This window comes from Amblyomma mixtum, chromosome 9, assembly GCF_055824585.1.
Source record: "Amblyomma mixtum isolate Tamu chromosome 9, ASM5582458v1, whole genome shotgun sequence".
In the NCBI taxonomy this organism is placed as follows: Eukaryota; Metazoa; Arthropoda; class Arachnida; order Ixodida; family Ixodidae; genus Amblyomma; species Amblyomma mixtum.
Genome location: NC_143020.1, coordinates 43172261 through 43200053, shown reverse-complemented (window position 1 = coordinate 43200053; position 27793 = coordinate 43172261). Strand labels below are relative to the sequence as shown.

The following is a 27793-nucleotide window of genomic DNA, read 5'->3' as shown; positions in this document are numbered from 1 at the left end:
GAAGCACCTTGAGCTTCCACCCTATTTCAAAGCAGCGCAGTCCTCTCCTTCACAAGTTGTGCAGATATGTATTTTCAGGGAAGGCTTGTTTTTTCGTCTTACTCAGTAGACACGCCAGAGCGACCAAATACTCGGGCGAGGCAATGTTCGCGCGAGCCTAAAAAGACTCTATTGTCTCTTATTGCGTTTTCCGAAGATTTCGCCCTGGTATTCGGCTCTATAGTTACTCAACCGACTGTGAGACGTCATATGCGATGTGCTGAGCTAAGCGACCATGCCAAAACCCTAAGATCTCTGAAAAGAATCGGGCTTTCAGGATTACGTGTATTCGGGAACACGTTGTGTGTTGAGCTGACGGATAGAAAAGTGTGATTTTAAAGGTATATGAAAGTTTTGTTATGCGAGAATGATGAGCTTCGATATATACATTGCCGCAAACGCAAATTACGTGTACCACAGTATCAGTTTCCCACGTTAAACCAGACAGGCGGGAACGTGATGGCACGGGCTTTTTCCCTGCTCGTGGAGCTTGTCTTCTCCGCTCAATTCATAGCAATATAAGTGAAAAGGCTCATCGCAGCATTATTGTCTTTCTTGTCTCATTGTCTTCTTGTCTTTCTTCATCCGTGTCTTAGGAGTGCGCTGTGTTTTTCCCCAAGATTATTAAAAAGGTTCTGCTCTCCAAGGCATGCAGAAATCTGGCATTCGGTCATGTTTTTGAAAAGAACTACAACCCGAAACTCTTTTCTACGCTTGTGAAGAATTCGATGAAGAGGACGTGGGCCTTATGGAGTGGTCAAGCAGGTTGGCTGGCATTTTTTTTTTATTATTGAAAACCTTTGGGTATGCATGGCGCGTTGCCTGAGGGACAAAAATTGCAGAAGCGCCGCGCATAAAGTTTACCAGCTGCTGCAGAAGGGGGAAAATTACCAGACACTTTGGAAATCCTAACGTGTGCTTGACGAAAGCCTAGCGGTCAACCCACTGCATATACCATGTTGTACATGGTGCCTCAGTGGAACGGCTACAATGTTCGCCGGTATCCCTTTGAGTTACCCAAAGGGGATTGTAGTAAACGAGGGATTCTCTGGGCCGCTTCGGAGCCATGCGTCTTACTCGACTGCAACGAGACGCCTGGAGAAGGAGCGGCGGTGCAGCTACCACCGCCAACGCGCGCGTGTGACGTCACGGTTTCTATGCACAGCGGCGCCCCCCACCGGCCCGCCGATTGCTACGGAGGGGAGGAGGTAGTGCCGCTGCGCGGAGAAGAGGCCACAGTTGGTACGATTCCAGCGTACGGACAGACGCGACCACGAGCATGAGGCATTAAACGCTTTCACCTTAATATAGACGATGTTCACTGACAGCTCCTGGACTCCACGCTTCGGCGGGTCAAGCAGTGATAGGCGTAAAACGCTGGCGTGTGATCATCACATCAGTGCATTGTGAAAAGGCATTCTTGGAGTTGTTCACTCATTTCATAAAAAAGAAAAAGACATTTTAGCTGTTACCGCCGCGCCACGCAGAAAGCAGTTCTTAAAGAATGTTAATGTGGGAAAAAACTCTTGTCAATATGACGACAAATGGTGTTTGCTCTTGGGCAAAAGGCTGACATTGCCGTCTCACTGACTTCGTGCGCACGATTGAGGAGGGTAAAAATGTTGAACACTAAAAGCTGAAGTATAACATGTTTTTTTTTTCTCTGCAGCACATTTCCAGCACAAATAAGCGAGGGAGGCAGACTGGCCATGTGGCCTCTTTATTTGCCTCCACCGACAAAAAACCGACCCCTGCCACTTTCCCGCCTAGAATCGCGCATCGCGGCTGCGTCAACTACCGCCGCTGTTGATTTCTATATCTGCTGCTGGCTTTTCTTCTTTCGTTCTGTTGTGCTTCTTTAATATATACCACGCATGTTCACTAAATTAGTTCTTAAATATACCACTACACTGCTCAGCATGTGGCGTGCGAGCCTGGGTCTCCTTCTGGCAATGCGCCTGTGACCACGAATGCGCCCTTGCGGTACAATTCATTACGTAGCTGCCCGTGCAGTCAGTCCATGCTCATGTTTCACAAAAAGCACGCTTCGCTTTCTCGAATGTCACCAGAAATTATTTTAAATCTATTTGTTCACAGGTGTGCTTTCTGATTGTTCGCGTTTATTACAAGAGCCTATTTTGTAGTGCGAAACTTACGCCAGCTGCAGCCGACGGTACGCATTCACTTTCAAGGGCAGACAGCAATCAGCTACTCTAGCATCAGCGCATCACGCTAAATGGAAATCCATTCTGTGCTGTAATGAACCGTCGATTTACGGCCACTCCTACCAGAAATAGACTCGATCGCTAGTTTCAGTCTGTATAACTTTTGAATGCAGCTATATGCAATCAACGACGTGGTACACACGTCGTCTGTAGACTCGGGAGAACTACTGGTGGCGCACAAGTGCCTGAATTGTCTAGAATTGAGACATCTGGGATGTGCATAGTGCTGGTTAGTATCGACGTGCGGATGTAAAAAGTGCAGCACGTCACCCTTTCTGGCCTGTTTGTAATCTTTGCGGGCAGAGAGGTGCGCATGCTTGCGCGCTGTCTCATCGTCGTAAAGTTTTCCATCGCTGGCCAACCTGCAGGTGTACTACCACAAACCCTTCCGCTAATCAGTTTTTCTTAGGTTTCGTTATTTAGAAATCCTACCGCACTAATGGGGTTATCTGGAGGGTGGTGGTGCTGGTGCGTCATAAGGAAATTCTTATGACACTGCGTTTATTTGTTGCTTTCGGACCACTGCGCGGGTGACGGATTCAGTCGACCAGCCCACCGGTCACTGACATCGCCACTACCGGATACCAACTATTGTTGAAAAGATGTATGGGTGATGTCACAATAATTTGGGCTGCGATTTTTTACACCACATAAACCGGACGGGCATATCAAAGTGGCCCACAATCACAATGCTACGAAGTTATGTCCTATTGCGCACCTTCAATTGAAACATCTTCTGAGGCAGTTTCATTTGCGCAATAAATAGATCAGATCGACTGTAAACGCTCGACATTTTCCGTCTCAACACCTTCAAGTAGACTCTCTAACGCACTCTGGTTTCACAGGCACAAAATTCATTGAGCCGACAGTCGGCAGTCGTACGTGTGCAAAAGACCTGTAGCTTATAACTCCTGGATTCAGAGGAAATTATATTTTATTTCCCTTTGAAAGTTGGGCTTCAGCAGAATGAGGCGCAGAACTGTATATAACTTCGTGCCATTGCGAGCAGTGAAGTTACGTCACTTGAAATTTACGTAATGAATTTATGAAAAAGGCCGTGCAGGTTAGATCGGGTTATATTTCCTTGAAAATTTCTGACCTCTGATTTGCTTCTCCTGGATGTGAATACAGCATCGTTCTGGTTGTAGTTCTGGTTTTTCATAATGTCTGAAAATTTTGAAAGGCAGGCTGCCACTGTGCTAGAAGTGGCGTTGCCATTCCTAGAGACACTGCAGGCAAAAACCGGTAATTGTTACCTGTTGCACACGCCGCGGTGGCTCTGTAGTTAGAGCGCTCGGCTACTGCGCCGGAGTGCTCGGACTCGAACTCGATCGCGGCGGCCACGTTTCGGTGGAAGTGAAACGCAAAAAGCCACCGCCCCTCTGCTCTGCGATGTCAGAGCACGTTGAAGATCTCCAGATCGTCGAAATTATTCTGGAGCCCGGCACTGTGGCACCTCTTTCTTCTTTTACTTCCTCCTTCATTCATTTTTTAGGGCGCGGTTCGAGTGCCCATAGAAACATGTGAGACAGTTGCTGCCCCAGTTACTTTCCTCAAAATCAATTTTCACTTTTTTTCTGTTGTAGACAATGCAATGTTTGCTTCAAAAGTTTGAAAAATTTCCCATTAAATATAGCTGGAATAAAACTTATGTTACTTGGCTCATTTTAGATTAGTTAATGCCGCTGCATGCTGCCTAGGCAGTCGCAGCAGTCTAGACTTTAGTCTGAAAGTTTGCAGATGCCTTATATTTACAATGAACGAGACAGGGCATTCTATTAGAACAGGCGGCCTTAAGTTGCTCCGTGATAGTAGATTTGAAGAAAATAGCGCCAGAGCATGCAAACCACGAAAAGACAAGGACAAGACACAATCAAGTATGCACCAACTCGCTCAAGAAGAAGTGTTAATTCCGTGATAGTAATCAGTTTTTGCTACACATTCGTTCAAATTTTGAGGAAGGAGACGCATCGCAGGTATCTCATTCAGAACAAAATCTATCTCCTTTTAGGGAAAGTTCTCTTCAATTTGTTGCTGTAAATTGCGAGTGCAATTTCATCAAAGCCCGACACTTAAAGATGCGTCTCAGAGTGCAGTTTTACAAAGAGTAAAATACTGTTCGTTGTTTTCGCAAGAATTCTTTTAATTTATCACTTGAGCTTCCAGCAACCCACCGCATCAAATTAGCGCAGCCCAGTCGGACAATGTCCTTTAAATATTATTCTGCTGCTTTCTTGACCGAAAGTTGTCTGAAGATCGTACTTACCTTACAGGTGGTCTGCCCTTGGTTCAAGGTACAAATAGATGGGCCGAATTCTGCAGCTGAATCTTTAAAGCTTGCACCCCTGAGGACTTTTTTGCAAGTCGTGTTGTTCATACCAATCAGGTATGTGTGTTTAAGCCAGAAGCTTTGCATCGATTCTGAAAGGAGTACCAGAGTAACTACATTATGAAACAGCACTCCATATTTTATCGCGAAAGCACTAATCTGTAGGTTCAGAGATTAGCAAAATTAAATATTGCCGTAGCATTGCCGTAGCACAACATTGCCGTAGCACAACATATGTCGCAGGATAGGTATGTGCCTTTACAGACACTCGCGCTGTGCATCGCCCTGATGGATCATAATAGCGACTAACTGATTCGCTACGCCGAGGGAAAAGCCGTACCGAACAGAACAGCAGCACAAGTTGCCAAGTTCTACGTGGAATGCGTACATCTGCGACATGGCACCCCCGATGTGCTGGTCACGGCCAGAGGAACCGCAATCATGGAAGAATTGACGCAAGCCACCCTGCTTTACCGCCAAACTAGCCACCGGAGGACAACTGCATGCCACCCGCAGACCAACAAACTGACCCCCGAACAAAATAATCGCCGATATGCTTGTCATGTATGCCGATGCCGAACCCAAGGCCTGCGACGTCATTCTGCCTTACATCGTCTTCGCCTAAAACACTGCAGGGCACGAGACTACCCAGATGATGCCTTATAGGCTCGACCATGTCAGGGAGGCCATGGCCACGCTGGACACCATGCTGCCCGGCGTTTCCGGAAGACATAAATTCGGCGTTGCCTCGTATACCTTCAACGCGCAGAAGAAGCCTGAAGATTTCCCCGACTACAGATCAAAGGCCAGCAGCGAACCGACGGCAGGCGCTACACCCTACGAAGATGCAACACGGAATACAAGTCAGGCGACCGAGTCAGGATTTGGACGCCCGTTCGCTCCTGCGGATTGAGTGAAAAGCTTTTGCGCCGCTGTTTCGTCCCGTACAAGGTTCTTCGGCTAGGTGAACTGGACTATGAAGTCGTCCCTGAGGAAATGACTGCATGACAGTGATGCCGGCTACGACTAAAAGTTTTCCATGTTGTGCGTCTAAAGCTTCATCGTGCGCTCTAAAGGACGCTGTGTTTTCACACTCGGTGTTTATTTTTCCAGAATCCGTTTTATTTCTTGGTACTCGCCTTATGTGTTGAAGCATCCGGTCGATGCTTCTTTTAGAGGGTAGTAATGCCACAAATCTTTGAGGTGGTTTGCTCATACTTCAAATCTGCCGGCACACCGCTTTATCGCTTTGTTTGTGATGCAAGACGCGACCGGATTTTTTTGATTGATCGCATACAGGCGGAGCCGAGTCAACGTTTTTCCGGAATATTCTATCAACTTTTGCGCGCTTTATCTCGGAACTTCGCTATCAACTTTAAAGCGAGCACGGCCGAGAGCGGCGGGCTTTCTGTACCGCGACCGCCGAGCAGACTTGTTGCTACGCCGCCGATGAGTTATCAAGTTCATTCTGGGTGCAATTCAGCCCAACTAAGAAGTGCTGTTTAGATGCCATCCTCGCTGTCTTGTAGTCGCCACTACGTGTCAATATGAAAGCATTTACAAACCGGCAATACTCTTAGAGCACCACAAGCGGCCCCGTTCTCGATATGAAGGCTGGCTTTAACTGCGCGGAGTGTAGACTCACCTACGTGCTTCGATCCACGTCTTGATGGAAAAAAGCATCAGTGACGCCGGCCAATCATTGAGCGTTAGAGGTTTTGGTCACCATGCTGACGCAGTGAAGATTGTCCAAAACTCGGTGTAGGAAAAGTTTAGTCAACGTGGCCACAACGTCCATGAATTTAAGCTATTCTCGGCAGTTAGGCTTCATACCTACAGGTGATACAAAAACACAGCGATACATTCGTAATCGAGAAATTTAAAACCTTATAAGCTGCGGGGATCAACATCTATCTCCAAAGTAAACTTGGAATCCCTCCGTCTCATTTACGCATTGATGTCATTTTTTGGAATGGTACTTCGCGTGGTGAGAGAAAAAATACAAAAAAAAATCATAGACATGACTTTCAGTACTTCATATACTCCATATCTCCTCTTTATCGTGTCTCTCACCTCACCAGCCTTCCTCCCTCCCCGTCTTGTCCTGTTTCATCGTTGTTTGTTATTTTTAATCTCGCATATTCTTTCCTCCTTGACCTTTTGCTTCCCAGTACCTGTACCATTTCATAAGGACCCTTTGCTTGCGCACACCCTCTCCACTTTCCTTTCGCTTCTTCTCTAAACTGCTCTTTTTTCGCTTCCCAATATTTCATTCTTCATTACTGCAGAAATGTGTAATTTTAGTATTTTCTGCTCATCCCTAGTAGTCATGCCATGCAACCTGTTGCAGCCCCCCTTGCGTGGACACACAACCTTTCAAGTACAAAATCACTATTTCTCCACCCTCCTTATAACCCGGCTTCTTCATCTGCTCAGCTTGCGTATTCTTCTCCGTGGTTTGCATGTCAACCGGTTAATTCTTTTCAGCAACCGTCATGCCTCGACAATATTCACCACCCTCCCCATAGTACCCTTCCCACATCGCGTCCTCCTCCTAACCACGTCTTCCTCCTTGGAGTGCCTATTCAAAATCCGCCAGTAGTCACAGCGGTGGCTTAGTGGTTATGGTGCTCGGCTGCTGACCCGAGAAGCGCGGGCTCGATCCTGACCTCCGCGGTCGCATTTCGATCGAGGCGAAATAATAGAGGCAAGCATACTGTGCAACGTCAGTATAGATTTAAGAATCCCAGGTGGTCGAAATTACCCGGATTTCCTTCATTATGGTACCTCTCATAGCCTGAGTCGCATTGGGACGTTAAACCTAATAAAAAATAAATAAATAAATCCCTCCACTGATGAAGGCTTTGCTTAGACGTAGACAGGTCCTCTTGTAGCAAGGATTGCAAGCTACCGGAGGCTTTCCCCTTCTTTTTTAACTTTCTGTAACCGTAGAGATAAACGTTTATCAAATAGACTAGTCAAAATGTATTTCTTATGAAACTTTTCGGCAACTAGCGCACGTAGGGAAGAGGTAAAACTGCTTTGTATGGTATGTCTAGGATATTACCGAATTCTTACCAATGTCTATTTTTCCCCAGCCAGCGGTAAGCAACTTCTTGCCGTCCACTGAAATCTTGCGGTGAGGAATGCATATTGGCTTCACAAAGGCGTCGAATTTCAGTCGTTTTTGAAGCTGAGGATAAAAAGAAGCATTAAATTCGAGAAGAGATACAGATGTTAGGCAGAAAAATAAGTAGGATTCTGGGGTATGTGGCTTCGAAAGTGGTGCCTTTTATGACTGACATTGTTCTGCGTTTTATGCTTCGTGTCTAAAAACATTACTCACAGAATGAGAAGAAATGCTTCAAGGAAATGGAAGGGAACAGCTAATGCAAACCGCCCTCCTGTGTAGCGAGTTGTGAACGCTTTACCTGTCGGCTGGGGCATCATCATTAAGGAGTCAAGTGCTAAACTTTTTGACGAGCTTAGTAATGAATAAAAAAAATTTCATAGCATTACTGGCAATATCATATGCATTGCGCTTCATGCACATGCAGATGTCCTGGGCTCGCATCATATAGCAGGCATGTGGTTGCAAATAGTTTATTCTAGTCGACACCAGCCTAACCAATAGGACACTCTTCTCTGCAGTCCTAGGTTTTATTCTGCGATGCTTCAATTTAAAAAAAAGCTGGAACGGAGGATTTGCTAGCCCGATAAAAATAAAGAAGGATTGAGATGATTTGAAAGAAATCTCCGGCTGAGCTTTCCGCTATTAGTCCAATCCAAATCCGACAGAGCTTTCCCCTATTAGTCAAATGTTCCAGGTCTGCTCCTACATGCGTGACAATTAGGAACTGTAGTCACCTTTAGTCTTTCAGTGAGCACTTTCAAGACTTAAACCCTTAATACTAGGAAGTTTTAAATGGGAAGAAAATATTTTTCGAAAAAAAAAAGCCGCGACTGACGTGAGGTACTTCAAATATCCGTTTTTTTTTTAAGAACAAACCCAAACTGATAAATTTACTGCTTAGGTTTCCTTAATCCAATTTGGTGGCTAATACAAATGCGAAGTTGGAACTTACGCACAGGGTCGTCTGGACTTAGTAGCAACATGGCGCAACGTGTGCGCGCACTGCAGAGCACGAGCGCATTGGGCACGGCCGCGTTTCAAAGCGAAGAGGCACAGCTGCACAATAGCCTGAAGGTGGCGCTTGTTGTACTCTTTAACACCGCAGGAGTGCACCGTGACAGCAAGGCAAGCCATGAGCGGAAAGCACAGCCTGCACACCTTTGCGCGCCTGTTCCGTTTCACTTCGATGCGCGGCTGTGCCGAATGGGCTTGCGCTTTCCAGAGCGCGGCCACGCTGCTCTCTGTTGGTACTATGAGTGGGCAACCCTGTACAAAGCTACGCCTCATCAGTTTCTAGAACTAAGAAATGCCTATTTTCTGAGGCTCTTCAGCGTGAGGAAATCGGGCCTTTCGCAGAAAGCTGACGCTCGTTGCTGGAGTTCATCGTATCCGTCTAGACTGCTGATAAGCTGGTGCCTTGATTACGGCGCCAAGTTTCGGGTGCCTGTTCTTTTGTAGAATGGCATGCTCTTACACTTGTTCAGTAGGTCGCAAGAACTAGCCTTCAAGCAGTCCGTAATCGTGTTTTTTTTCTTGCTCAGTAAAAGCAAATGCACTAGCTGTTCAGTGTATTCGCCATGGATTGGCAACAAACCATGATCAGACATTGACGCCGAACTTCCGGCACGTCTCAGCCTCTCAGTTTCGATTTCGTGCGAACAAATCGCGGTATTTCCTCGCGCTGCCAAGCTATAGGAACAAATTCTTCTTTTCTCTTCAAGAGCTGATATGACGTAAACCTCTCTATCGCTTCAAGCTCCCAGCTCACTCTAATAACCAGGCTTTCTTAGTAACTACGCGTTTAGTCAATCTTTCTGTAATTGATCTAATTAGAGAACTTTTTGGCATATTTAAAAGAATATACACAAAATATAAAAGCTTATATTTTTATCACACAAAATACATACAAAATTTATAATTTATATGAAATATATAAATATAAAAGGAATATATAAAAGTATATCGAAGTCAGTGTTTTTAAGCTTTTTGGATAATATTCTCTCAAACACCGCGTTGTATATTGACAGCGGGAACCTCTAATCAGAACAGTCAAGCGTATAATACATCTTTGCGCTTATATTTGTACCACGCACAATAAAGTCGTTCGAAAAGGACCATTTAAAAATAGTGTGGTGCTCATCGAAGCTCACTGCTCTCAATTACTGGTAACATCTATGGTTAAAGAATACACAGTTTCTTTTAGGGAGAAAGATAAAATTGACGGTCAGTTGACAAGTTTAAAATCTATTTTAAAGTTTCACACACCAACTACTCGTCCAGCTGGAGTCAGTGTACGGCCCTAAATGAAGCGTGCACATTCTGAGTTTATTTGATTCTTTGCAATGGATCAAGAAAAGAGTTCTTCCAAGGTTGAGTCCATTTGCGGAATACTATTTCGCCAGTCTCGTATTGCTTGTGTACAGAAATTGCAAACACGCCTATCGGTTGAAAAATTAATAGCCTCATTTGTAGTTTGATGCTCTGCAAACGCCTCATTCACGTCTCGCTTTTTTTAACGAAGAACTTTCTCTTTACGTATTAGAACAATGTAGTAGTAACATTAACAATAACGCTAAATAACATGACATTAGGATGAGGTTACACCCACCGCAGTGTCTGAGTTGTTACAGCGCTCGGTTGCTCAGGCGAAAAAAGCGGGTTCGATCGCGGCCATGACGGTGGCATTTCGATGGAGGCGAAATTATAGATTCCAATGTGCTGTGCGATGTCAGTGCATGTTAAAGAGCCCCAGTTGGTGGAAATTCCAGGAGCCCTCCACCACGGCGTTCCTCAAAACCGAAACCCAAACCCAGATGACCAAACCCAACCCAAACCCAACTGACGGGGTTACGAAGCCCGCTGAGAGAAAAATACAATCTATATAATCAGGAAGAAGGAGCAATATGCGTCAAGGCCTATAGTTCTACTGTTAAAATAAGGCTATCGAATGGTTCGCGAGTGGTCATAGAGAAACTATGAACGAAATCAGCCCTGTCTACTATTTCCCTTATTTCGTGCATAATATTTTCTCATTATGCTATGGTTACAAACCGTAATCCATTTGCCATTGTTTTATACTGCATATGCAAATTATGCATGCAATGCTCTTTCCATGCTCTTTCCTGAAATAGCCCCCAGATGCACTGCAGAAACAATGCTCACATCCCACGTAAGTGCACGAACTGAAACAAATGTATGTGCTTTGCTATCATACAGAAGCCACAGATGCACTGCAGAAACAATGCTCACATCCCACGTAAGTGCACGAACTGAAACAAATGTATGTGCTTTGCTATCATACAGAAGCCACAGATGCACTGCAGAAACAATGATCACATCCCACGTAAGTGCACGAACTGGAACAAATGTATGTGCTTTGCTATCATACAGAAGCCACAGATGCACCAGCAGCGAATAGAAAAGGTGGCGTCGAGGCGCAATATGCAGGGTCGTCTACTCTTTGGCCATGAAATGTGTTTGGCAGGAGCCGAATCAAGCCGCATAATGCGTACATTGATGTGATTGTATGCATGTGTATTTCAATTAACCTCGCCATAGCTGTTAAGGCGTGTTGAAAGCTGCGGTCCTCAAAGGGGCCACACAAGCGCAGAGTAGCCAAAGCCCCTGAGGTGGATTTACAGTGTTTCACTATATGGGCGCTCTTCACTAACAGTGGAAAATGCACTCTGAATTACATAGCTGACGCTCCTAGCTTTTTCTTGGTTCAGGTTCACAGCATGTGCTCAATACTTGCTAAACACACAATAAATCGTTTTTATTGCGGTTGCTTACTCATGTGCTTTATGAGCCACATTTGATGAACGTCCTCAATAGTTCACTATGATGTGGAGATAATGAGCGAGAAAATTATGCTAGCAGGGCTGGCCCGGCCACTGACCCATAGGGGCCACAAGCAATTAAGGAGTCCTTAAAATACCTAAAACTGGCAGCAACAATGGCTTGGTGCAAAGCACTAATCCCGAGCTTAGAGCCTACCGGAATGGAATCCTGTACGAGCACCTCGGGGCATATAAAAAAGAGGGAGAAAAAGAAATCACATCAATATCTACAACTGGGAGTATTATCCGCGACGGCGCGATCAGATCAGCGTCAAAGGCCACTGCGCGAGACGACTACGCTAAACAGAAAACTTGGCCATTGCCGCAACCGACCACGCCTCCTGTTAAAGTGAACCCTGCTCCCTCGCTCTGCATCACAGAGCGTGGTCTTCCTCAATACCCACCTGCTCCGTCCCGCGGCATTGGCTTACCATCGTAGTCTTCTACGCAGCAATAATCTGTGCTTTCGCACTGATTAGAATGCAGTAATCATACTCTATAGTTCTTCTGACGACCAAGCTGACATGCTTTATGTCAGTGATGATACAGATTTGGCACAACTCTGCTGAGGAAGAGTTTTGAAACGGTTGCACGTCCGTAATAATTGAAGTTATGGCCGGCAATCTTGACATTATCGAAATAAATTTTCAGCTTGTTCGCGAAACTTTTAACGGAGTCTTCATGCAAACAGATTTGACGCAACCATGGCTTTGTGACCCCCAAGATAGGATTCAGTGAAGCTTTTTCTTTCACATAGTACTGGACAGCAAAGAATCCGGGCGGCAGACAAAAAAAAGTTACTAATGTTTTTAACTAACTACATTGATTACAGCCTCACCGAGAAAGACGTTTACCGTGCCAATCGCAACGAAAGCAAAATTTTCTAATAAAGTTATTCCCACTCCATCAGCCCAGGTGGCGATCAGGACTGCCCCTAAAAGCGTGCTCGATACCTTTAGCGTAGTTTTGCAGGGTAATTATGCATTCTCTAAATAAGCCAAAACATTGATTGTATTTCCTTCTCGTTCCCGTGGGCCCTCTACCGAAACCACTTTTGCAACAGTACAGACTTAACATTTTTTTTTAATACTAATGCGTTGCTTCTACCTAGCAAGAGTAAACGCGCATACCTGCGTGTGTTATCATTTAGCAAGATTCACTAAGAAAGTGCTAAAGCGGCCGAAGAAGAGAGGACTTCGTGTTTACCTGGCGGACAGTTTGAGTGTCTACTGAGTTGAAGTTGGAGCAGTATTGCGCACTCATGGTCACATGCCATCAACAACTTAAATTTAGCATATGCATAGATTCTAACTTACAGAAGCCACAGCGGCAAAGGGGCACATCGTACATGTGCGTATACCGGTAAGGAACAAGAAGCTATGCATGCACTCACTTTCAGGAGTGCGACATCGTACAATCTGACAGGCGTGTACTTGGGATGGACCACCATCCTCTTGGCGTGTACTTTCGGACCCCTCTCGTGCTCAGTAGTGTTATAGTAGACCACCACACGTTTCGCTATGTAGTTGTAATCTTTTCTGAAAAAAGAAAGAAGCAGCAGCTTTAATTACCAAGACAAACTACAAAAGACTCATTGTCCTCACTCACGTTTAGGCAAGAAGCACTGTGTCATGTTTATGTAATTCTGTTGGGGCTTTAAGTTCGTCTGTCAGCCAATGGGTGTTTGAGTACTGAGAATATGTCGTGTCCTCATTAACTAAGAAACCCCATTTCTCGTCCTACCATCGAGTAGTTTACGTAATGGGTTAAAAGCGTTCCAGTTTGCAAGCTATAGTCGACCTCCCAGTCGAAGAAATAAGAAAAAAATGTGATATATATGAAGTCATTCCCAAATCGCACAATATATAATGGTTGCAAAATGCCTCTCGTAAAAATTCAAAACCGATATAGGTTGTGGATTCTGATTAACAAAGGAAAAACCACTTGAGGCCGGACTGCTCAAGCGTATGAGCGATAAATGTCCCTAAAGAGCAACTTGTTGTTATCAATGATTTAATCTAAAATCATGCTTAATACGTAATATCAGGCTAGTTGGATAGCATATTGTGGACTGTACAAAAGTAGCAATACGGACGAGACAAGAAAAAAGAATAAAGACAAGCGCTGACTAAGAACTTCTCGTCCGTGAAACACCAAAAAAGAAAACAGCGCATGCATATGTGGCATGATTGTTGGCAACATTGGGAACTTTTTAATACCGCCGGCTTAATGGGTAACACAACTGAAATAGTGGGAGGTAAGGATTACGTTGCGAAAATCGTGGACCAATTCAAAGACTAAACTTCATATATGTGAAATTAAAACGAGATGCAACAAACAAAAGTGGGAGAATTTCATAACCTGTTGGCGGAAAACAAAGATTATTCAGCCTCAAAGTAAGAACCTCTACAACCGGCTGTTATGTCATAATGGCTTTGCACCAAACACCATCAGAGTTCTTAAGACCAGTGTGCCGATCTGTCTTGGCGATCGGCAGCCTACACGTTGCAATGGCATAATCAGATGTTCGTCTAACAAAACAGCATGCTGTGAGCCTTGGTTGGGACAAAGCCGACTTGTCTGAAGGATTCAGGCGAAGTGATGTACAAAGGCGCCTGATTCCTGCCATGCTGCAGGCATTGCAGTAAATTGGTTTGGTTTGGTTTATGGGGTTTAACGTCCCAAAGCGACTAAGGCTATGAGAGACGCCGTAGTGGAGGGCTCCGGAAATTTCGACCACCTGGGGTTCTTTAACGTGCACTGACATCGCACAGTACACGGGCCTCTAGAATTTCTCCTCCAAAGAAATTCTAGCCGCCGCGGCCGGGATCGAACCCGCGTCTTTTGGGTCAGCAGCCGAGCACCATAACCGCTGAGCCACCGCGGCGGCGGCCATTGCAGTAAATTCACTCAGAGTGTTTGAGTTTACACTCCTCCTCAGTGCTCGGTCGTGCGCTGATCGTTTATATGCATCTTATTGCATGCAACAACCCTTTCAATTTTTGCTATGCGCATAAGCTGAGATTTACAGCGACAGCTAGTTGGCGCCCGTTTCCTTGATTAGGCATCGTTCCATTGGTAGTAGCACTAATCGTAGTAGTCGGCTTAGCCAGAGGATGGTTACAACGAGAGCCATCTGGAAGATAATGACCCTGCAAGGACGAAAGCAACGTCAGAGCAGACAAATGCACAACTCGGTGTTGGTTGCCATGGAAGAAGGATGTTATGATTAGGACGTAAGAATGTGCATCGGGAGTGTGTCTACCCATGGAATCCACCCGGATGTTAATCTGCCCTGGCCGGAGGAAGAGTTGCCACGGAAGGAGAATGTTACGGCGAGATTGATTATTGTACTACCAGAGGGTGTCTGCCATGGAAATCATCTTAAGATTGGCCACCATGGAAGGAACGGGGAAGCATGTAGACAGCTCCATGACCGACATCTGATGCCAAGTCTGATGCGCGCGGAAAGGCTCAGCGGTGAGGTCACCGCACACCTGGAACGGCGCACTAGAAGGACCGCTGTGTGTCGGAACGACGATTTGTTGAAAACAAAAAATAGCACTCGGTGACTATACAGATATGCGCGTCGCTAGCAGTTCTTTAGCTGAAAATATGGTGTGAAGAAAATATCTCAACAGCTGCCGCTGAGTCTCTCGTTGCAGAGTGCTAACAGTCCTGTGACATTTTAAGACTGTTTTGATTGTTTTGTTGTATCTTGCTGATTTCCGATTGCTTGTTTTTGTCAAGTATATAAACACGTCCTATGCTGTCTGCGAACCAAAAAGAACTACCTCGATCGAAGCATGCATTGTGAAGTACTCACGGTTTGTACACACAGTGCGCCGCAGTCAGTATTATGTCTCTCGTTATAATGCTTCCACCACAAGTGAAGACTTGTTCATGCATGTATACCTGCAGCTCCACCTGTAATCAATGGCATGAATATATTGTACAACCACTGTTGTAACGAAACGCTCAAAGTGAAAAAATCTGCTTTTGCAAGGCTGTACGCAAAATACGTAGGATCGGCGAAATAAGTATTAGCCGAAAACAGAGAAAGGATTTCTGCTGAAGCCAAAGTTGCGCCTGCCCCAGAGTCATCAGAACCTGAAAAATTGTCTTGTGGAAGCTACTGTAAAGTCGCGTCTCGCAACAACAGCAAGCTAGATAAAATTCAGTGCGTCGATGCTATAAACTGGACTGAAGGTGCGACTGCAAAAGAAATTCAATTTCCACCTTTGATTAGTCTGTTCGCTCGTCAAAACCTGCACACTATGGCTTCTAATGGTAAAGACATTTTGCTATTTCAAAAAAAAAAAATTCAGGGGGGCTCTTTGTTGACCTAAAGTAAAGATGGTTTGCAAAGAACAAAGGCGCGTCTAGTGAATACGGTGTCTGCGTTCACTCCCATCTTCCTCCCTTCTCTTACGGCACGGTTCAGGTGTCCACCAAAATATGCGAGACAGATACTGCGCCATTTTTATTCCTCAAAAATCAATTTACCGACGAGCAAGGCGTCGCGCCGAACCGGCGATGGCATTCTGTGGATTCCCTGGCAGCGTTGCTAGATGCTGCCATGCTCCATTCTTAAAGGTGAAGCTTAAGTGTTATCCATATTTTTTTTTGGCTGTCGGACGTCGGAACGTCATTACGTCGAAATTGCTTCAGCTCTTGAATTTTATAGAACTATCCACCGGGTTTCATCGAACATTAAAGCGTGTCAAAGAAAACAATCTTTCAAAACACGTTTCTGGCCGGCTTCATTCGTGTCAGTAAGCAGAAATTTCAGAGACAACAGTCACTCTTTCCGCCGGTTATCTCACCCTGCACCCCGTCTTTTCTTGCACTCTAAATTTAATGTTATTGAGCTTGAAACCCGAATATATCCTAAACAGCTCTGGAAATAAGTAAACAACTTTATTCTCAGCATATTAAAATCACAATTTATCTTGCATAGAACAGCCAAAACGCCTCCCCAACGGGATAGTTTCTGAGGCCTCACACCTTGCAAGGGAAGAGAAAAAACATAAAGGCGGGATAATTTTATTTGGACTGGCATTGAGTATAATATATATCTAGTTGTGAGTGACAGCACCACGTTTCATGAGGGACGAAAACTAGACGAAAAAACTAAGGCATTTACGCATGCGTGGCATTACCACAGGCGAAGAAACCAGGTCAGCATTAGTAGTACACTGGAAATCGGCACAAACCTAGAGCCTACCTATTCTAGTGGAATGTTGGGTCCCTTGATCTATTTTACCATTGTGCAGTTCAGTACTGGTTAACTTATGATTGTACCAAAAAGGCCAAGAATGAAATCTGATCCCCTTTTCGGACCTCAGAGAATGCAATATGGTTTGCTTCGCATTTGCTTTTGGATATCTTGCAGTTAGTGAACTACTGAAAGCCAATACGGCAACACTTACAATCCATGGCAACTCCTGCCTATCCCATACCGTCTCGCCACCGAGTATCCGTCCCATCGGCTTCGCCTTGCCGCATCCTGGTATGAAGAATGAGAACATAATGAACGGCGATGCGAGGGAGAGACTGAGACACACACACAGAGATCAATGTACTCTAAATTTGGACGTCGTTTGATCCTTTTCTACTGTGGCATTTGGAAGTTGTTTCTACTAGTTTATAGTTAGTTGCCTTTAAGCCAAAAATGATTACACTCTCTGCTTCCCAATTATCGACAACATAAAATGGAAGTAAAGACCAAGAGAAACGTTGTTTTACGCTTTGTTTAGTTTCAGTGACTGTTGGCTTCTTTCGCATGTATTTTCTAACAACCACCTCACTCTTGTGCCACTGCCTGTTCGATAGCTTGAAGGGTCTCTTCTCGCAGTCTTCAAATCCTAAGTAGTACAAGAGGGTTCCCGCATAGATTCTGACTTCAGCATCTGGTCCCGTTACACGTGACAGTCATGGTGATGGAATACATATTACACTCGCGGCTCGCGGGTAGTGTGGCGATGGTTAATCCTGTCAAATTTACGGGGACAGGGTTACGGGTTCTATGTAAAATACTAGACAGCTGTCGCTGCTGTAGCTCTGGTCGTAGTTCACCTTAATTAAAATTAAAATTCGGACATGGTTCTTGCTTCGACACTTTAAGAAGAGAAGCAAGAACCATGTAACTTCAGTCTTGAAAAAGGACAGGCTCTGTCCGAAACGTCGACTCCCAATAAATGTTTACTTAAAAGAAGCGTTTCTCAATTTCGCGTCTTATTTAAACTAACAACCAAGTACGTTTATCTGTTTGATTATTGTGCAACATAAAAAGCTCGAAACAACTACATACAATTGAGCCGAAATATTGTGCGTGGGATTATTTTTACACTTCGTTTAACGTATGCCAGAAACCCGGTTACCTAAATACAGGCTGCTTTAGCGCAGTTAATGCAGATTGTTTAGAAATATAGCTTTCAGGTTAGAGACAGCTTCCGCGGCACTTTAAAAGGTGTGATGACAGGCATTGAAAACGGTTAAATTCTGTTATATAGATATCAAGTTAGCTTATTTCAACATTCACCTTTTACAGTTGCGCTCCCAGCTGAATTCAAATTTTTATATTTCACTCTTATGCGGGCTTCTGTCTCTCGCTAGGTGTTAGAACTGTGCCTAAATATTTGAAAAATAGCGCTATTTATTACGCCATTACGGCAGAGAAATTGCTGACGATTTCATGCAAGGCTAGCTCCGCCTGTAGTTAGCAGCAGCCTCAAAATCAACTGCCGTTAGTACAAACCAGACAGTTTTCAGAGCTGCGCAAGCGCTATTACCTGCAGTGATGTCCATCAACATTTTTATTTCCTCATGCGTATTTTATAATAGTGCATCATTGATATTTTATCAACATTACAGTATGCCAAGATATTGTTTTCAACCAACGCGTACCGCCTGGAAGTCACAACACAACTTTTACAAACTCGAGGGCATGTTGATATCTCATAATATCTTCATGTTTTTATGCATTGTTTGGAAGTGCTTTGCAATGACGATACTAATAGGCACTTCAAAGGCTTGGTTGTCCCGAACTCTTCGTAACATCGCAAACATTTGCAAGATTTAAACTCTGCTTGTGGGCTAATGGCGTCGAATGACATTCGAATTTCTCGATGATCCCCAGAGGAAGCTGCCGAATTGCCGCATTATTATGAGGGGAAAGGAACAATCACCTAGAAGGAGCGGAAGCGATGAAATACAGAGTTGATATTAGGTGCCCTGTCCCCAGGTTCTGCTTCGGTGATATGTTTTGCGACAACGCCTTATTGCCACGCTATATAAAAGAGCAGGAAGATTTTTTATCACTTGCGAGCTCGGCAGATTCGTAGGCGTGTCTGGCGCCCGGCCATAGAGTTCACAAGCAGAACTTCTGGTTTCAAAACATGCGACGGAACTTTTATATATTAAACCTGCACACACCATTTCTTTTCCTGGCAATATTCGCTGAGCGAACCTACACTGAACTCCGCTCCCCAAAGGTGCCTACTTTACTATACCGATATCATTCGGATCTCAGTGTACTCATGATGCAGCCTTTGGAATACTCTCCTTTGGTAAAAGAGGCCATAACTGAGGGCAGGCTCTTGCGATCATGCAGTGTGTTAGCCAATACTCACCCGGTTGCTTAAGCTTAGCATCCGCACCCTGCAGAGAAAAACAACAGAGCACTAAGTCAAAACTCCACACCATAATTTTACATTGGCTACTTGCTCAGAAACAGAGCTCCTACTACAATCCCACCGATGACAAACGTCACTATGCTCTCTTTTTTTGCAGTTAGAGGATGCTAGACCATCCACAAACTTAGAGAAATCAGCATTGCTCTCTTCTTTGCCTAGAAAATGGCACAACCGCCGACCTATTTACCTATTTATGGCCTTTACACCGACATCTTTGACTCAGATGTGCGCATATGCATCAAATTAGCGTGAAACAACATACATATTATAGCCGACCGTGTAATCGGGTCATAGTGCGTAATATTAATCTTCAATGACCACTGCGTTCCATCTCATGTGAGGATTGGCTGCTCCCAACTCCCACTTAAGCGTTCATCTGAAAATCAGTTCATTGCTCAAAGAGGGCGAAAATGGGACTTCTGAGTGGCATCCGTAATAATGTTGTAGATTGACCCCGATGTTCCGACCCCAATAGCGGAGGCTTTTCCGAGCAAGTGACATAAAGAGCGCCAATTCTTGCGGCTTTAGGATGTTTCTCCGTATTCCAGTCCGCCACTGAACGAAGAAAACAACACATAGAGATGTCACTGCTACGGCGTGTAGACTTGGTTCATATAGCCGATTGCTTACTAGGCTAGCGGTTACGACAAGAAGGGAGGCTCGCAAACCTCAGGCTACTTCTCCTTACCCTCTGTTGCACCTCCGATCAATGCGAGCATGGTGATGGGGGAAGGACTGCTTCAAACGTGACCTAACTGTCACAACGAAACGCAAGCTCGATTACGCAAGCTCGATTACGCATTCGATTGAGGCACTCTGTTCCCTATGTCGTACAGCTGCAAGTGAATGGGCCGCAGCCTTACATACAGCCCATTGGTGCTAGCTGGAGGTGGCCAAGGTTTTGAGGCTGCTTGTCAAAACCGTGTGCAGGCTGCTGTCTACCCTGCGCTCGTCAGCACCGCAGAACCACAGGAACCTGGCGCGCTAAATACATTTCCAGCAGCTCTATAGCCGCAGGAATACTGTCTCCCCCCCCCCCCCCCCCCCCTCATCAAGCCATCAAGCCATGGAAGCGTACATCTTTAAAAGGGTGCCCATGGGAAAATTCCACGTTTCGTAGATTCGAGAAAGCATTTACTGAAAGACTTCTGGTGCGATATTTCGACTAAGTGTATCGAAAACCATGCGACTTTCTGATTACCATTCCTCGCCGTCCGGCACTGTGCATTGTCCATACATCGCTGGCGTTTCACGCGATATTACCAATGTTCTTTTTAAAGCTTACCTTGCAACGACAAATTTTGCAGCTACCTGTGACGAGGCAAGCCCTCACATTTGAGTTTGTGTCTGCGTGATTATGTCCATTGTGTAACATATTGAATTAGGCGACTATTATAGATAATGGACGAATATAGAAACCAATGGGCCCATCAACAACTTGGTGGCTGTAGAAGAAGCAGTGAAATTGGAATCTCGCTGCAGACGTTATATTCAGCTTGAATCCAGTGCGGTGGCTTAACGTAGAAGAATGAATTTTAGAATAATGAGTTCAAGAATAACGGTGGGTATAGAAATTAATACCTGACAACTGAAGTATTCTTCAAGTCTCGAAGTTAGAAATTATAAGAGGATGCTTCTAATGCAGGTGCTTTCTGATCATAAATAGATGAGTACCCTTCAATAGAAAAGTATGCCGCAGCTGTATCATTCCTGAACTCAACTATTGGGCACAAACATGAAGCTGAAGAAACCGGCTGAACTTAAATCGACGAGGACACAGTGAGCTATGGAAAATAATATGATGTGTAAGGGAGAAACGCAAGGTAATACGTATTATTCTAGTCGAAATGAAAAACACCTTTACATAGGCAAGGCACCTAATACGTTGTGCCGTAACTGGTGGTTTAAGGGCTGAGAGAGACGGCAGAATGACAAGTGTGAGAGGAGACTAATACAACAAGAGAGATAAGATAAGCGCCACAGTAGCCGGAGAGAGTTATTTCGAATGTTATGGAGGAAGGATTTGCCCTGCAGTCGGTGTGTATATGCTGCTCTTTCGAGAAGGTGCTGACATATTTTAACAAGTCTATTTGGCGCCTAAAGTGTAAGCAGCACGCTTATCTGAACACCTTGCTTTTCACCATCACTGGCGCCTTTAATGCCCACTTACATTTTGAGGACGCGTACAGATGAATTTTAGAATCAGCCTTACCTGCTCCGCTTCCAACCAACATTTTTCTTGTGAAAACGACGGACGCTGCGACCTGATTGAAAAGTAGGCTGCACCACAAAGAACTAACACAACGTTGGGCTCCGGTGCCTTCTATTCGCTTCTAGGCGAAACGTGCTTATATTCAACAGATATCAAACCAATTGTCTGGACTGGCTTTTTATCTCCCTGCCGGTGACTCACAGAGATCGTTCCGCGCTTTTCGGATACAGGAACTCATGGCAGCGACGGCATCTCGAATGTATTATCAAAAATTGTCTTGCTACATCCACATTCACCAAACGTTTGCAACTCATCAGCATCCAATGTTCAAAACACATATAGCACAAATATGCTGAGAAGCTCTTTCAAACCCGCTTGCAAAAGAAAAAAAGACTATTGAAAACGCAATGAGTACATTTTGTGAGGCCGATAGGTAAAAGGTTCAATGCAGAGATAAAGCGTTTCCAATCACTTCGCCGTCTGGCAGAATTCGACATAGGCGCACAAATACGCTGGGCTTCGGAAGCTTCGTTAACACGTTCGTCCACTCATGTCTCTAGAACCATATAGAAGACTTAGCAAGGTGTTGGATTGTGAAGATGACCGAGCTAACAGAAGTCCTAGGGCTGCGGTGGTCTGCTATAGATAAAGCAAGCGACATAGTGTGCAAGCTGGCACCAGGACAGAGCGTCATCGCAGGCAATCGCCACGAGTACGAAGCTACGCGTATACCACACCACAACGGAGAGGCTGTGCCAATCCCAGTTTCAATAGCTTAGGCATCGGGCAGGCTTCGAACTCCCGCAAGAGACATCATGTTTGTTTCGTGGAATTGCGGCCACTTTTTCAACCCACTTCTCGAATCGCTCAACCCTGACCCACACTTGCAACTTCCACCGGCTCTAACACGATGTCAATCACCTTCGCTGCTACGCGTCTGGGTTAGTATCGCATCACGTACCATTCCGGCTTTTTAGTATGGGTGTGGCTGATTGCCTTGTATGCGCTGTTTATAGATACGGTGAGACTATAGCACACATTCTCTGTCCCGGCCCTGCGAATAGTTACGAAGCGGAACCTCTTGCTATGCTCTAGAGCATCTCTGTACATGCCCGCTAATGAATATCAAGATCCATGGACAGTGTCAACTTCTTCACGAGGAAGTTTCTTCAAGCTTGTTTCTAGCTAGTGAGAAGTAAAAGAATGAGTTTGAGCTATTCGACTTGAAGCAAATGGGTTGTCAGTAGCATATGATTTAGTGCAGCAAGGTTATGATCCTGAGGACTTACAGGAAGAAAAACGGTGCAATTATCTTCGACAAATTGAATCACTTCGGCTTTGATATGTATGGGCCTTGAATAGCACTTGTGCTCGTTTCTGTTCTTAGTGTTTTCGTCCTCTGCTCCGCTATAGTGTTTTTTAAGATATTTTTTTAAAGATATATTTCGTAAGATACCAACAAGCCCACAAAGCCGCACTGTTCGTATTTAGTCCGAAATGTGATAAGTAAAGAGTGATGTCATATTTGTGCATAAATCTTTGCAGCTATGTTACCTTGCTGTTAACATCAAGATTCCAAGGTATGGGGATTCCCATATAATAATTGATATGAAAGCCATTAACTCAGCACGGAACATTACATAATCAAGACAATGCAAGGCCTACATTACACATGAGGATAGCTGCAACAAACTTTTACTTAACCTGCCCTTGAGTAATTTGTCTTTTAATGCTTTTATTAGAGTCTGTTGATGAAGTACGCAAGATCTTAGGTCCAAGCGTTCAGAAGTTACTGGTTTGAAATTTTGATCTGAAAAATTATCTTTTCAAAAATTTCTAAGACATACATGTGTACTTTGTGTAGAAGCCCTCTACACATTTTTTCATCTCTTAAAGTTCAGCAGAACTTAATAAAAATTCACTTGCCTGATTGCGTATTTACGTGTATAACGGCCAAAACACTTGTACCTTCCACTGATTGTTTTGACGATTCGGATCCCATAAACCCATAAAAACTCCTTGCAATGAAATTATTGCCTTAAAACTTACTGAGACCAAGGAGCATTTTGGAGACTCGGAGTAAGCTGGACTCAGGTTCATGCAAAAATGTCAGAAATTATCTTTCGCGTACGCCGGTAGGATAATTAATGGTATGAAGGCCATTATTTTTTCAGGTATCGCATTTGAGAGTGCAACATAACTTCATTGGTCGTTTTCCACAGAATGCAGGCGGTAAATGAATCCAATATGACTTCCACCCTCGTTATGATTCCTTGCGCGCACCGCGCCGAAGCTGTCGGCGATTGATTTGATTACCCGTTTCCAGTGAATGAAGAACGTAGTTGGAACCGCACAACCCCTGAGTATGCACGGCAATTTTTGCTTGGCCTGGTGCACGGCTTCTGGGCACTGAAACCCTTGGATAATGTGTTCTTGATCTCATTTTGTGTACACGTGCACGTTGTTCCATGGTGCTGTTTCGCCATGCTTCACTAGCGTCGATATAGGTGAACACCTGTCTTCGCAAAGAGTTATCGCACATGTCTTAAACTAGAAATATTTATGCATTTATTGAGGAGACTCACCGTAAGAAAGAGTACGAGCAGTCCGAAGACGATGCCTTTGGCGAACCTTAGCCCCAGAGCGGTTCGGCGCGGCTTTAGGGATTCGCTTGAAGAAAGAACCAATCCAAGTATAGCCATTCTAAGAGCACTTTTTCTTTCGGTGAATGGAAGGTACTTTGGAGAGAAAACCGAAACAGAAAGCCTTTTATCGGAGCCTTCGCAGAGGGAAGCCTACGAACTGAAACCTTCGATATGTACTAACAACTTACACAGAAGACAAAGGATGCTCATCAATAGGAAAAAGAAATTGATTCCTAAATAGATTTATCATTGAACAGCGCCTGCTTCATTTAGAACGTCGTGCTTCACGATGCCGGCATCCTTTTACTTTGACGCTTTTTACGAGCTTCACAAAAGCTCAGCTGAACTGTGAGAATCGGTAGCCGCTTCCGGCGAAGCTGCTGCACAACGTTAAGTCGTGACGCCATTTGTTGCACAAGCAGTCGTATTGTCTTTGGGCAGCATCGTTGGAGCTGGTGGGCCGTAGAACAGTTCATTTTCCTTTATTAAAAGATCAATGGTATACTTCTCAGTGCTGCTTGAAACAAAACTGATTTATGCGTTTCAAGTGGATCACACTCTGCTTCCCACAAGCAGAGGGAAAATCTTCTGAAGGTATTTCACTCAATCTAACATTGACCATTTGAAAAGTTCTGCCACTGATGCGAGCATTTCTGCAGGCAGATCACAGCAGCCAGGACGTTAGGAATTATTTCTGAGCTGACCTCTCTACCACCGCGAGAACTTACCTCTTATTGGTTTGGTTGTATTAAGTACTAAAGGTCATAAACTTGCATCTAGCGTTTCCTTTTCACGAATAATGCTGCATGCAGAAGCGACTTCCCAACGTAATTTTTTTCGTATGATAACTCAAGAATTCAGAGGATATCTTTATCTCCGCATCTCTGCATACAAGGTGTAACACAATGCAGATGTGCCCTTGCCTGACAAGCGCAAAAAAGTCCGCAGCAAGGTCCAAACATCTTCGCTGAACCCACGATATCAGCACTGGAACTTCTTACGGTGGAGAAGCAAGTGTCTAGCCTGTCCCCGGCCTCTGGAATTGACTAGTGTGTTCTGACGGCGCGAATATTTTCCTAAAGTATAAACCAGACGATGCTAAACTTCCTTTCGGTTGGTTGGTTGGTTTATGGGGTTTAACGTCCCAAAGCGACTAAGGCTCTGAGAGACGCCGTAGTGGAGGGCTCCGGAAATTTCGACCACCTGGGGTTCTTTAACGTGCACTGACATCGCACAGTACACGGGCCTCTAGAATTTCACCTCCAAAGAAATTCTAGCCGCCGCGGCCGGGATCGAACCCGCGTCTTTTGGGTCAGCAGCCGAGCACCATAACCACTGAGCCACCGTGGCGGCTAAACTTCCTTTCGTTCACCTTGTGATTTAAAAAAAAAACCCCACACTGGCCCTATCGCATGAAGTTAAACAAAGCTGTTTTGCAATGTTGCGAAAGGTCTTTTCATTGTCGAAAGCGCAAAATGAAATGAAGATAATATTTTTAATCAAATATGGCGTTTCGGTGGGAAAGTTGTTACCTCAGCGCAAAAAGCACGTGAACAAATACACGTGGAAAAGTTAGCCAAGCCTCAAAACGAAGCAAGGTATGGTGCATAATTGGCTTTTTAAAATAAAGAAAAGTATATCTGGAAACTCAACTTCGAGCGGAAGGTAGAGAGGGTGCAACATAGGAAAAGTCTGTCCTTTTATTTGTGCAGGATGTGCTGAAGCGATTCGTGATTGATAATACTTGTCAATTGAAGAATTTTTAATTCTGTGACCAGATTTTTTTTGCAGGGAAATGCAGCGAAAGACTCGTCAGCTTGCTCTATCGACACAATACTTTCTTATTATTCGCTCACGCCCCCCACAAAACAAAACAAACTAGTGAGCGGTTCAACTTTGCCGAACCAAGTTTTACGTAGGGAAAGCTGCATGAGCCAGATTAAGTATGGTTTTTCTTTCGTACAGCTTTTATTGTTTCTTAAATCACCCCACCACTTCACAGCCACTTGGTATTCACAGGCTGGTTTAATGGAGACAAAGACGGATCGATGGTTGGCCCCATGCCAAAGACTAAGATCTTGACGCCGTTACAGCAGCCTGATGAAGGGAACGTGGATGGTTGCAGACGTAGAATGATTCTTAAGAGCAACCACGATAGTTTGCATAAGCACACATGGCGCACACACTGCCAAACGGGTTATCGGTAAACTGTTGGTGAAACGGTCTCGTAGCAATCACACTTTCATTCAAACGAATCGCGTGAATCGCCTTTCCGTCGGCAACGATGCCCATCGGCGACTCAGGTTCGGTGGTAGCAGTAGTTGAGGCCAACGTGCCGCCGGTGGCTACCTTGGTCGCTTCTCCGTTTCTTTACGCCTTCTCTTGGCAAGCCGCTCTACGCATTGTTCTAGGGTTTGCGGGTTGTTTAGCCTTTCCATTCTCTTTTTGTTCGCTGGGGAGCCCGCTCACGGTGAGCGATGTCTGCCGGATGGTCAGAAGCAGATTGACGCAATGTTCGAAGATGGAGCTCGAAACACGTGCGCTCCCCATCACGCTCTCCTTCATCCATAGCGTCCGAGTCAAGCGCACAGCTCTGCTTATATATACCCCATACCCGACGGCAGAACTCTAATTTGAATCACGCGGCACAACCTGATTACCACGTGGCTTTCTTACTGCCACTGCCGAAAACTTTCAAGGTCAAAATGCAAGGCAAAAGTTCAAGACCAAACTTCAAGGTCCAGTATCAAGTTCAACGGTCAAAGTCAAGGTCGAAGTTTAAGGTCGACGTTGAAGGTCAAAGGTGGCCAACTAAGTGGGTCATACATGGTTAGGTATATGTGCATAATTTCACTAGCAATGACTTATCTCAAGGTCGTTTCGAGCTTACTCGGAGGCTGACGGCAAAATACGTCCCAGCTACAGTATTGTAGCTTTCGCGACAAAAAGAATCCTGTTTTGTACAACAAAATGCATTGTCTGTAGTGGTGTATCAGCGTTCCAAAAAGCTGCAGGTGTCAATGTTAGCAGCTTCTTTGAATTCCGCACTTTCGGTCTTTACTCAAAACTTTCTCTTTGAAGTGATTCGGTTTGCCCCAAGAGTAATCAAATCAGAATTGGGTCGTCCATTGCTTCCCTTTTATGTTCGAATTATCCGCTCGTTATGAATGTCTTATTTTAGAAAAAGGGCTAGGCAAACACTGTGGTGAGTCTTTTTAGATTTCTTGAGGACTTGTTACATTTAAGAATTGTACAAAAAGAGACGTTGAGCCCTAAGTTCGGAAACTTTCATGACTTTTTTATTGCCTTGACGAGCTGCTCTTCACAACAATCTGCTTTCTGAATAGACATGAGGTTTTTATACCTTTTCCTGAGTTTTTCTTATTCCCGTGTGAGCTGCTGTAGGGGAATACGAGCTCGGAGTGATGTCAGCATGACGTAAACAAGCTGGCCAAACCCGCTCTGACAGACCTAGCTGAAAGACCCTTGATCGGGGTCGGTTTGTGACAGGGTCCTTCGGAAAGAAACGTAGGTTTCTCGAAGCCGTCCTGACACTCCTGGCCGGCTTATCAATGTTGGGACGAGCAGCAGCAAAGTTATCCTGGCTCTTTGATTTTTGAGTAAGGCAATTGATAATAAATTTAGTGAATATTTTGAAGTTGATGAAGGGGACA

General features: G+C 44.7%; 1 protein-coding gene across 1 annotated transcript; it reads right to left on the bottom strand.

Annotated features, from left to right (window-relative positions):
* Positions 1 to 1953: 1953 nt before the first annotated feature.
* On the bottom strand, positions 1954 to 24176 carry LOC149328859 (transmembrane protease serine 3-like). Its single transcript, XM_089559116.1, has 8 exons — positions 24060 to 24176; positions 19200 to 19227; positions 16998 to 17074; positions 15392 to 15492; positions 12959 to 13103; positions 7672 to 7786; positions 4531 to 4685; positions 1954 to 2040 (listed from the first exon to the last, which is right to left on the bottom strand). The coding sequence occupies exons 1-8, from the start codon at positions 24174 to 24176 to the stop codon at positions 1954 to 1956; spliced, it is 825 nt and encodes a 274-aa protein (XP_089415242.1).
* Positions 24177 to 27793: the final 3617 nt, after the last annotated feature.